General features: G+C 37.9%; 1 protein-coding gene across 4 annotated transcripts in view; it reads right to left on the reverse strand.

The window, feature by feature from the left end:
- Positions 1 to 12851, reverse strand: part of CCDC82 (coiled-coil domain containing 82) — a 49033-nt gene that overhangs the window by 19676 nt on the left and 16506 nt on the right. For all 4 annotated transcript variants that reach the window (XR_011390282.1, XM_051820387.2, XM_070077235.1 and 1 more), the window contains 3 exons: positions 8584 to 8676; positions 6661 to 6785; positions 3344 to 3514 (listed from right to left, as the gene is read on the reverse strand). Coding sequence is in view for 3 of the 4 variants with exons in the window: in XM_051820387.2 (XP_051676347.2) it covers positions 3344 to 3514; positions 6661 to 6785; positions 8584 to 8676 (389 nt within the window). In the remaining variant the exon portion in view is untranslated. The remainder of the gene's footprint in view (positions 1 to 3343; positions 3515 to 6660; positions 6786 to 8583; positions 8677 to 12851) is intronic.

A 12851-nucleotide genomic window follows, 5' to 3' on the forward strand; every position in this document is an offset into this window, starting at 1 on the left:
GCGTGCCTCAGAGGTTGGGAGGGCTCCCTTAATAGACGCAGGGCGTGGGGGTTAAAGGTTGAGGCAGGTCTGATCCTCATTGGTTGACCTTTAGGCACCAGCGGGGACCCTGACAAGGACTTTTCTTCCCTGGAAGTGCAGGTAGGGACTCTCCTTTCCTGGAAGTATAGGCTTTCTTTCCTTGTGGATCCCAAAGCTACCACCTCATTCACAATTTCAAAAAAGACTTAGATATAAATTTAACCAAGGAAGTGAAAGACCTCTACAATGAAACTTACAAAAAAAAAAAAACTATTAAAGAATTTGAAGATGACAAAAACAGACACAAAAAATGGAATGATATCTAGTTCATTGATTAGAAGAATTAGTATCACTATGATGTCTATATTACCCAAAACAATTTACGGATTCAATGCAATTCCTATCACAGTACCAATGACATGTGTCACAGAAACAGAAAAAAGCATTTCTGAAATTTGTATGGAAGCACAGCAAGACCCCGAACAGCTACAGCAATCCTGAGCAAAAAGAACAAAGCTGGAGTCATTATGTTACCTAACTTTAAAACACACTAACAAACTACAGTAATCAAAATAGCATTAGTGCAAAAGAGTAATGGAGTAGAATATAGAACCTAGAAGTATATCCTAGTATTTATAGCCACATGATTTTCGACAAAGGTAGCAAGAAAATACATTAGAAAAAGTAAAATCTCTTCAGTAAGTTTTACTAGGAAAACTGCATATGAATATACAGAACAATCTTGATCACATCTTACCATCTATAAAAATCAACTCAAAATGGATCAAAGACTCACATTCAACAACTGAAACTATAAAACTACCAGAAGATGATACAGGGATATGCTTCAGGATATTGGTCTGGGCAAATATATATATTGTTTTTGGATTTGAGCTTAAAATCTTAGGCAACAAAAACAGAAATTAAGATATGGGACTTTATCCAACTAAAAAGCTTTAGCACAACAAAGGAAACAATCAGCAGAATCATGAGACAAACTACAGAATGGGAGGAAATATTTGTGCACTATTCATCCAAGGGATTAATATCTAGAACATATAAAAATGAAATGACTCAACTGTCACAAAAAAAAAAAAGAGTTTGATCTAAAAATGGGCAAATAACCTGAATACATATTTCTCAAAAGAAGACATTTGGAGAGGGTCAGCAAGTACAGGAAAAAATGTTCAACACCACTAATCATTAGAGACATGCAAATCAAACTACAATGAGGTATGTCACCCAAGTTAAAGTGGCTATTATAAAAAATACAAAACATAATAAATGCTGGCAAGGATGTACAGAACAGGAGCCTCACACCCTGTAGGTGGGAATGTAAATTAATGTACTGATCGTTTAAAATATATGAAGTTTCTTAAAAAAAAAAAAAAAAACAAGAAATAGAACTGCTATATGATCTGCAATACCACTACTGGGAATTTATCCAAAGGAAATGAAAAACTTATTTCAAAGAAACATCAGCATTTTCATTTCTTGAAGCACTCTGAACAAGAGCCAAGACAGGGAATCGAGGTATCCAGTGATGAATGAATCAATGTATAAAGAAAATGTAGTATATTGGCACTACTGAGTATCAGTCATACAAAGAATGACACTGTCACCTGCAGTAACACAGGTGGAACTGTTAGGAGAAATACGTCAGAAACAGAAATAGAGATACTACATGTTCTCACTTATACATGGAGGCTAAAAAGTAGATGTTGTATAAGTAGAGAATATAATTGTGGTCATCAGTTTGGGAAGGGTAGGAAGGAGGGGACATGGCCATGGGATGCTTAACAAGTACAGAAATGCAGTTGGGGGCCGGCACTGTGGCGTAGCAGGCGAAGCTGCCGCCTCCAGTGCCGGCATCCCATATGGGCACTGGTTCAAGTCCCGGCTGCTCCACTTCCAATCCAGCTCTCTGCTAATGTGCCTGGGAAAGCAGTAGAAGATGGCCCAAGTCCTTGGGCCCCTGCACTCACGTAGGAGACCTGGAAGAAGCTCCTGGCTCTTGGCTTTGGATCGGCACAGCTCCGGCCGTAGCGGCCAACTGGGGAGTGAACCAGCGGATGGAAGACCTCTCTCTCTGCCTCTGCCTCTCCTTTTTTTTCTATGTAACTCTGATTTTCAAAAAAATAAATAAATCTTAAAAAAAAAGAATTGCAGTTGGAGAAATAATTTCCAATGTCCTATAGCATAGTGGTAACACTTAAGTGAATATGTCAAAATAGCTAACAGATAGGATTTTGACTGTTCCCCACACAAAGATTAATCTCTGATGTGAAACATTTACCAATTTCCCTTTCTGATCATTGTACACTGTATGTTTTGAGACATCAAAATAAATAAATTTGTCCAAACAAATAGAAGTCGTCCACATCCGAGGATCTGTACTGTTTATTCTTTTTTTTTTTTGACAGGCAGAGTTAGACAGTGAGAGAGAGACAGATAGAGTTATAGACAGTGAGAGAAAGACAGAGAGAAAGGTCTTCCTTCAGTTGGTTCACTCCCCTAATGGCCGCCACAGCTAGAACTGCGCCGATCTGAAGCCAGGAGCTCGGTGCTTCCTCCCGGTCTCCCACACAGGTGCAGGGACCTAAGCACCTGGGCCATCCTCCACTGCTCTCCTGGGCCACAGCAGAGAGTTGGACTGGAAGAGGAGCAACCGGGACTAGTAGCTGGCACCCCAACTGGGACTAGAACCTGGGGTGCCAGCGCTGCAGGCAGAGGATTAGCCTAGAGAGCCACAGTGCCGGCCCTGTACTGTTTATTCTTTCACAGTCTGCTTTTCTCGTATTGAACAATTACTAATTCTTCAGTTTTATCTATTCATTCAAAATCAACATCACTTTTAGCATCTGGTGGTTGCTCTAGACTTCAATAGATTTCTGATTGTAGTCCATCAAAGCACAATGTTCTTTGAATTCTCTCATATTAGAATCAAGAATTGTCTTAAATTATTGGCTCATGGATTACCTGCCATGAAACTTTCCACTTGGATCAAGGTTTCCTTTGGACTCAAAGCTGACTCTTGCTTCCCTTGCCCCAGTGATCTTCCACATCATCTTCAGCCTATAACCTTTGTCTTCCACAAATTTGGGTCATATGTACTTACAGAATATGTAGCAATTTAAAATTATTTCACTGAATTAGAAATTAATATAAGACATATTTGTCACATTCAAAAACTACCCTCTTTTCTTGTACTCTTTCCCCTTCATCTAGTGTTTTCTCCATTTGTGAAAATTTGGGATATTTGTGTAAGTTTAGATATTGAAGGTTTCTACATAGTGAAAATTAAAAGCAGAGGAAAAAATACCTGTTTATCATCTGACATGAAATCATCTGTTTCCATAGTCCTGGTGTTATACAATTTTCCTGATAAATGCACTGAAAATGTACAGTAGCGATGCATTCCACAAGCCTGACAGAAGCGATCTTCAGGATTCTCTGCAAGGATATCTACAAAGGAGTAATTTTCTACCCGCTCCTGAAAACAATTTGAAAACATAATGAGATTTAAAATATAAAATAAGAATCTAACCAAATTAAATTTTATTTTAGGAATCACAACACAAACATCTAGGTGCAAAACACAGTTATTTCTTATTTTAATGCTCAGTACATAGTATGTGTTTGACAAGATATTTTCTAATGAGTGTTCTTAGAAAGATTGCAATTTACTTTTCTATCTTCTCATCTAATAACTAATGCCTTACTAGTTAAAAATAGGAAATCATGAGCAGCTAAAATTTAGAATGTAAGAAAGAAGGAATTAATTTAGGATGGTTAAAAAGGAGCAACTTCATATCTTACACCTCCATTTATGAACTGTATCATATTGTTTTTTAAAAAATATTTTGGAAAAATGTATTTGTCTGTTGGTTACCTAATATAGCACTATAAAAATAAATGAGTTAGAACTAGGATTGCTATCTGTTTAGTGTTAATATGGATAGTATAACAGCTGGGTTATCAAGGAGTAAAACTGAGAAAATACTTGGCATTCACAAATAAGCTATATTAAGTGTGAAATTACTTGCACCTGAATATTTCTACTTATGCTCTAAGACAGACACTACTATCTAAATACTAGTATTCTAAATAGTAGTGTAGGTTAGGTTCTACCACAATTATTTGAAATGTACACAATGAGCATATTAGCATAGTAACTAATTCATACTAACGTCATCTACCAGTCTGATAGTAATTAAGTGTACAGTACACTAATTGTTTTCTTTTGACCTTGCGTAATTAAAAACGACTTTTTTTGCGGGGGGGGGTCTACCGTCCATATTTCTTATACTTCATGACATGTGTCACTTACAGGTTGAAATTTAGACTGAATGGGTGACTTATCACCTGGGTGAGACGAAACACCTGAAATGAAAGCTTTCTCATACTGATTCCCTAAGTGCCTATGAATGAGTGGGGCACTCCTGAAAACTCGAACTGGATATACTTGTGTAAGTGAAAAATAAACTTTAAACTACTGATATTTTCCTCTGGATTTTGTTTGTCATATTATCTCTTTTTCTTTTGCACCTTTATATAGCTCATCCTAAAAATCTTACTGAAGAATTTATGTCTCTAACTTTTTCAGATATGTTTTTTTGTAGCTGATATTTATTATTTCCATATTAATTTATCCAAATTCAGTAAATTTACTATATTAAGTTAAGGCACAGAATAGCATACAGGTACAGGTTTTAGACAAACCAATAGATTGCATGGTTAAATATTAGCCTAATTGCTAGCTGTTGTACTTTATGTAACTTCATTTTGTTGAATCACAATTTCCTCATCTTCAAAATGGAAAAAGTAGTGACTTCTTTATGTTTCCTTTGATTACATTACTTAGTAAGAGTGAAATAATATGCTATCTTTTCGTAAAAGAAAAAAATATTCATGCGGCTGGCACTGCGGTGAAGCGAGTTAACACCCTGGCCTGAGGTTCTAGTCCCAGCTGCTCTTCTTGCGATCCAGCTCTCTGCTACGGCCTGGGAAAGCAGTGGAAAGTGGCCCAAGTCCTTGGGTCCCTGCACCCACTTGGGAGACCCAGAAGAAGCTCCTGGCTTCGGCACAGTTCTGGCTGTTGCAGTCAATTGGGGAGTGAACCACTAGATGGAAGACCTCTCTCTGCCTCTCCTCTCTCTGTGTAACTCTTACTTTCAAGTAAAATAAATAAATCTTAAAAAAAAAAAAAGAAAAAATATTCATGCCATTTCCTAAGAGCTATGCCATGTACTTAAAGTTCCAGGTAAATGAATATTTCATTTTAAAGTAGCTATTTTCTGTATATGAAAAGGAAATTGGGGTTCAGTTTAGAAACTTACTGAAAGTAAAAAAAAAAAAAAAAACACACGCACACACAGGATGATCCTTAAATTTAAGCCATCCTCTAATTTGAAGACTTCTCTTTTTAGAATTCTACAACTATCTCTCTCTCTACCTTAAAGGAGTTATTTATTTTGAAAGAGTTACACAGAGACAATGAGAGACAGAGATCTTCCATCTGCTGGTTCTCTCCCCAGATGGCCTCAATGGCCAGCGCTGGGCCAGGCTAGTCCGAAGCCAGGAACTTCAACTAGGTCTTCCACATACATTGCAGGGCACCAAGCATTTGGGTCATCTTCCACTGCCTTTACAGGCACATCAGAGGGAAGCCTGATTGAAAGTGGAGCAGCCAGGACACAAACCAACTATATGAAATGCAGGTATCCCAGGCAGTGGCTTAACCTTCTATATCACAACCCTGGCCCCTACAACTGTTTCTTAACCTAATGATCTCTGCTAATTTATCATCAGGTACTTCAAGATCGAACAGATTTTGGATGAAAGCAAATCAGCTGACATGAATAAGGTAAAGTAGCTAATTATTTAAGTCCCAGAAGGATTATAAGGATCTTGAATTTCTGTTAGGTTTCTAATTTTCCTCTTGCTAATCATTAGAACAAAGAATGGTAGAAGCTGGGAGGTAGACCATTAAATACAATACAGTCTATCCTGTTCTAATAGGTAACACAAAACAATCTAGAGGTAACATGGAATCAAATTAATCCTACAGATTGAAAAAGTGTTTCTACAAATTGGTAAAATCACAAAATCTGAAGGTGGAGAAAGGTGTCAAACATTACCCAGGGGGTCTTTCCCAAACTATGTTTTATAGAAATCAAGTGTCCCAGGACATAACAACAGGTGTTTCATGAAAAGCCTCATAGTAAAACTCAAATTTGGAAAGTACTGCATTCTGTATCTCCTCTTGAAGATTTACAATATAGATTCACATATTAACGTTGCTGAAAAATCATCTAGTAAAGAAACTTTTTTGGCTATCGAACTCTCTTTACTGAAACAATTAACAAATATCCTGTGAGACAATCTCCTCATTTTAAAAGACAGGTTAACCTCTAGAGATATTCTAAAGGTATCATTTAAATTACTTAAGTACTGGAGAGATGTAGGTGGTATGGATAATTAAAACAGTAACAGCCTTTAGGAGAGAAATAATAAGCTGATTATTTAGCAGAGCAGCATGGCAAAACTTCTGAAGACTGTTGAGCTTGAAATAATGTTGAATCCTGGCAGGTCTGCTGTCCCCAAACCCTCCCAGTGATTAAAAAACAAACTCTGTACCTTATATTGTTGTTTCCAACGACTTCTAGAATATAAATTCTCCAGACGAGGCTGAACAAAGTGGTTATCCAAATAATGAAGAGAGGTCAACATATCTCTTGCATATGATTTTTGCCTGGTGCCATCTGTTTAGGGATCAATAAAAAAAATACTCCGTGCACATGAAATATTTAAACAGTTGAAAACTTCCCTAGTTTTGGGAATATACGTGATTGGTTGGTTGGAAACACTTTAAATTAGAAAAAAAAAAATCAAGTGAAAAAAAAAATCCCATTCAGAGCATCAGGGGAAGGAAATGGGGTAAAAGATTCAAGTGTTCCTTGTAAACACTGAACTTTAACATTATTTTCTGATAATGAAAAAAGCTAGATAAAAAAAGCTTGTAAAATTATGTTTTATTTTCCTACACAAAACTGACACAAATAATCACTTCATTCTAGATAAAACTCAATGCTTTCTGTAGGTTTTCCAGGCCCCTGTGCTACTGGCCCCACTGGCCCCATTCCAACAAATCAGAACTCTCTTCTCTAGTCAGACCTTCTCACTCCCCTTCAGCATGCAACTCTCATTTCTGCCTTCTCAATTTGTTTCATGTTATATTCTCTATTTCATATGTATCTGTCATAGTCCTAAAGTCAAGCTTTGTTTTCCTGCCTTTGAAGTTTTTTTGAAGAATGTAGCTAATAAATTTATGTTTCTTTAGGTCACTACAAATTCAAACCTCATTTACTATGACTTACAAAGTCCTCTTTTCTCCTACATAGTGTTCTGAATTTGTATCTTCTCCAAATTCCCTGAAGTCCCCTAGTTGATTTTTAACATACCTAACTTATTCTTTCCTAAGAGTTGTAGTACTGGCTGTGACCTCTATAGAATTCATGTTTAATCTCCTCCCTCACTTCAGTCAGGTTCAGAAGTTACACCTTCAGACACTCCTTTGAGCAATCTAACAAAGAATATGTAGACTCTACTTTCCCTTATCATTCTGTCTTTACCCTACTATAGTATTTTTTCCAAGAATTAATCACTAGTTGAAATTCATTATATTGTTACATATTAGTTTACTCCTTTGTCACCTTATCTCTCCCATTAAGACTTAAAGCAATAGGAAGGACAGAATCTAGTACCTTAGTCATTTTCATAAACCCAGGGATGGCTCATAGTGTGTATTCAATAAATATTTATTCAATAATAGAGAATGAAATCTTATTCAGGCATTTATGTAGGTATTTAATCCAGCACATTTTTTAGCCTAGTAGATGTCAGATTCTGAGCTAGATGTAAAAGATACGTGTGTGTGTATATATATATATATGTATGTATATATGTGTGTGTATATATATATATATAATTCTTCTCACAATCTAGTAAGGGCAAAAAGTGAAAACACACTGTTGATACATTAAAGCTACATATATATGAATGCCACCATACTCCAGATCATGGTGGCATGAATCTGAGAGAGTGATATTACATAGCTTTTATAGCAGAGATGTTTTTAAATGCACCTAGAAAATCCAGGTTAAAAAGAGACTGTATTCTAAAGGAACAGCAAGAGCAAAAGTACAAAAGCATAAAACAGCATGCAACTTTTACTGACATTCAAAGGGCTTAGAGGGATTGGGACAGCCCATGTGTATAGGAGCACCCTACTATTTTATGAGTGTTTGTCTTGTTCCTCAAAGGCATTGTGAAGTCTTTCAGGGTAAGGACTTGTCACACACACACTTACCTTCCACATATCTCAAAAAATAAACAATAACAAGTTTTATTAAATGAGTGAAGTTTTTATATAGTTGATTCAAGAGGGAGGCCTTAAGAATAGCTCTCTTTGGCTCTGTTTCATTTACATAGTTTTAAAAGTGAGATTGTTTAATAATGGGGAAAAGGAAAAAAGTCATTCCATTCACACTATTAACTTACCATACAATGTTTTCAGAAAAGATTCATCTAAAGCATTGATCAGAAGAGCCTTCACAACTCTTTCAAAGTGACTATAGGGGTCACTAAAAGAATCTGAAATTAATTTTAAAAAATTATTAGGATTTAGTAGACAAAACAGTTCCCTGTGTACAACAGGATCCTTTTCCCAATTCTAACATTAATATTATAAGCAGAAGAAATACCTTATCATCTCAATTTTATAGTTGCCTTTGTGATTCATCTAGTTACTGAGCAAAATCTCTATTTTCCAGATTCAATGACCTCTAACCCAGACTCCAGTTGTTATTTAAAATCATCACTTCCCAAACTCATTAAGGGTGAACTGCTCAGAGAATAGTAAGAGATGTTGTCAGTGAAAACCAAAAGAATAAAAAAAAAGAGATGTCATGAAAAACTCAGTAACATTACTTGTGCACCTAAGTTCAATTATCAACTTGGTAACAAGAGAAAGTAAGAAAGAAAACCTCCAAAGGTAGACTGTTTAAAGTGCCTATTCTCTAAAACACATTACATATTAAACTGTCCAGGAAATTGCTACCCTAGCCACAACCACAATGATTATAACAAAAACTTCATTTCCCCTTCTGCTGTTCCTGATTGTGAATTTTCCACAACCTTTTAGAAATGCTATCTTCCCTTTTTCATATCACATAATAAAACCTGCTTTTCCATTACTATGAAATTGTACATAAAATCACGTGTTCTGACAGGCAAGGTAGTGGTAAGAGAGAAGAGCCTTACTTTAGGTCCGGCCGGGGTTTACTATGGCTGTGGAAACATTATCAAACAGGACTCTTTCCTTAATCCATCCCAACCCTGCTGTATGCACTTCTGAAGACAGTTTTAAGGGTATCCTAGTATCTCAAGAAATGAGGAAGATGTTTACAAAAGACTGAAGAAGATATCATTAGCAACCATGAGTGGATATGAAGGTTCCTTCCAGCTGAAGCGAAAAAGTAAAATGGAATTGAACACAAACCCTTTCCTTATATTTTGGTTGCTAAATTATTGATAAAACTTTTCTACGCTTTAGAGAAACATTTTTTTTATGTTTTACTTTCTTTGGCTGAGTTACTTTTTATTTATTTATTTTTTTTATTTGTATTTTTTATTTTTTGACAGGCAGAGTGGACAGTGAGAGAGACAGACAGAGAGAAAGGTCTTCCTTTGCTGTTGGTTCACCCTCCAATGGCCACCACGGCTGGCGTGCTGCTGCCGGTGCACCGCGCTGATCCGAAAGCAGGAGCCAGGTGCTTCTCCTGGTCTCCCATGGGGTACAGGGCCCAAGGACTTGGGCCATCCTCCACTGCACTCCCTGGCCACAGCAGAGAGCTGGCCTAGAAAAGGGGCAACCGGGACAGAATCCGTCACCCCGACCGGGACTAGAACCCGGTGTGCCGGTGCCGCAAGGCAGAGGATTAGCCTAGTGAGCCGCAGCGCCGGCCGAGAAACTTGTATTTTTGAGAGCCAGAGAGACAAAGCACCCACTCACTGGCTCGCTCCCCAAATGCCTGCAAAAGCTAAGGTGTGGCCCTGATTAAAGTCAGGAGCCAGGAACTGAATCCAGGTCTCCTACAAGGAAGCCAATTATTTGAGCCATCATGGCTGTCTCTGAGGGTCTGCACTGATAGGAAGCTGCAGCCAGGAACTGAACCCAGGCAACTTAACCATTGTAATAAACACCTGTTACAGAAAGGAACTTGTAATATGCATTCTCTTTAAAGGACACACAGATGGATGTACTAAAGTGACTAACATAAACTGGTAAAGAAAGTAAATGATGGGGGCCGGCGCCATGGCACAGTAGGTTAATTCTCTGCCTGCAGTGCTGGCATCCCATATGGGTGCTGGTTCTAGTCCTGGCTGCCCCTCTTTCAATCCAGCACTCTGCTATGGTCTGGGAAAGCTGTGGAAGATGGCTCAAATGCTTGGGCCCCTACACCCACGTGGTAGACCAGAAGAAGGCTCCTGAGTCCTGGCTCCAGATCTGCACAGCTCTGACCATTGTGGCCATCTGGGGAGTGAACCAATGGAGGGAAGACCTCTCTCTGTTTCTCCCTCTCACTGTCTGTAACTCTACCTCTCAAATAAAATAAATACAATATTTAAAAAAAAAAAGTAAATGATGATAACGACAATAGTAGATAATTTGCAATGAGTTCCTTAGAAATGAAAGGGCCTATCTATGTTCTTAAAAATAATTGCCGTAAGGGGCCAGCATTGTGGTACAGTGGTTTAAAGCCCCGGCCTGCAGTGCCAACATCCTATATGGGTGCTAGTTCTAGTCCTGGCTGCTCTACTTCTGATCCAGCTCTCCGCTATGGCCTGGGAAAGCAGCAAAAGATGGCTCAAGTTCTTGGGCCCCTGCAGCCACACAGGAGACCTGGAGTAAGTTTCTGGCTTCAGCCGTTGTGGCCATTTGGGGAATGAACCAGTGGATGGAAGACCTCTCCCTCTATGTAACTCTGCCTTTCAAATAAATAAATAAATCTTAAAGTACAGCATAACTGAAAAATTAAACATTAATACATATTGATTTCACCCCATCTTAAAGTAAAAAAAATTTGGTTGATTGCATTGTTCAAAACACCTAGCACAAGGCAGAAACTATTCTTATCTTCCTCATTTTAAAAAGAATACAATATACCTAGTGCTTTATTTTCAGTGTTATATTGGCTACTGGCTTAAAGTACTGTCATGTGAAGGACATGTGACCCTATTCCTAATTTAAAGACTTGCTTGTTTTTCAACACCAGGTATGGGCATTGAATGTTACAACTGTCTTTTTAGTATCTTAGTTTTTTGACATTTTAATGTAGTTACTAATATACACCATTTTTACATTTCTAAAAAGAATGGCTCAGGGTATTTTTCCTTATTCTAATAAGTTACTGCATACAACGATTTGCAAAGCAAATCACATTTGCAAAGCAAAGCACATTTATTGGGAATGTGAGCCTTTTTAATTTGCATATATAGGTTACATATTATGAAAATGATTCAAAAATATTTTCTTCTATTGTATCTTTTTTAAAATTTATTTATTTGACAGATAGAGTTAGACAGTGAGAGAGAGAGAGAGAAAGATCTTCCTTCCGTTGGTTCACCCCCCAAATGGCTGTCATGGCCAGAGCTACGCCAATCCGAAGCCAGGAGCCAGGTGCTTCCTCTTTGTCTCCCATGCGGATGCAGGGCCCAAGTACTTGGGCCATCCTCCACTGCCCTCCCAGGTCCCAGCACAGAGCTGGAGTGGAAGAGAAGCAACTGGGACAGAACCTAGCAGCCATATGGGATTAACCAAGTGAGTCATGGTGCCAGCCCTCTATTTTACCTTCTAATTCATATCCTATTATGTTTTCCCATCCAAAAAAATGGTCGAACATCTAGTTCATTCAACTCTTCTTTTATGTCATTAAACACAGAAAACTGTCTTCCTTTAGATTTCCATTTGTTCTGTATTTTCCCCTCCAAGGATGTGTGAAATATGATCTTAGTTCTAGTTCCTTAGATACTATCTTCTTCCTCATCAATTTTCCTTTTCTAATCAGCAGAATTTCTTCGGTATAGCTTCTATCTCACTGATGAGACTTTATGTAGTATTACTTTTGCTCTCTCTTTCAATATAGATTTTATTTCTGACTTCACATTTTTAATTTTCTGGCATTTCTTATCTTTTTAACTCCCTTGCACTTAAATTGTTCTCAAGACTTCCAACTTATTTTTCACAGATTTTAAAGCAAACATTTTAAACAATTTTCTTGTTTCCTTTAATCAAACATTTTTTTTGACAGGCAGAGCTAGACAGTGAGAGAGAGAGAGAGACAGAAAGGTCTTCCTTTCCATTGGTTCACCCCCCAAAATGGCTGCTACAGCCAGTGCCTCCTCCTGGTGTCCCATACGGATGCAGGGCCCAAGCACTTGGGCCATTCTCCACTGCCTTCCTGGGCCACAGCAGAGAGCTGGACTGGAAGAGGAACAATTGAGACAGAATCCAGGACCCCAACTGGGACTAGAACCCGGGGTGCCAGCGCCGCAGGTGGAGGATTAGCCAAGTGAGCCGCGGCACCGCCCTTAAACAAACATTTTTTGACAGGCACTTACTTCCTCTATCTTTACCTTATGTTGCAATATTATTTTGCTGGTATTTTCAACTATCACAGAACAAGGCAGAAAGTTCTAAGACTTAATATTCACTATAAATGGTTGAGGCTGTTCTTAGGCCCTCTCTTCATTTTGTTGATAGAATG

The sequence above is a fragment of the Oryctolagus cuniculus genome, chromosome 1 (genome assembly GCF_964237555.1).
Source record: "Oryctolagus cuniculus chromosome 1, mOryCun1.1, whole genome shotgun sequence".
Taxonomy (NCBI): domain Eukaryota; kingdom Metazoa; phylum Chordata; class Mammalia; order Lagomorpha; family Leporidae; genus Oryctolagus; species Oryctolagus cuniculus.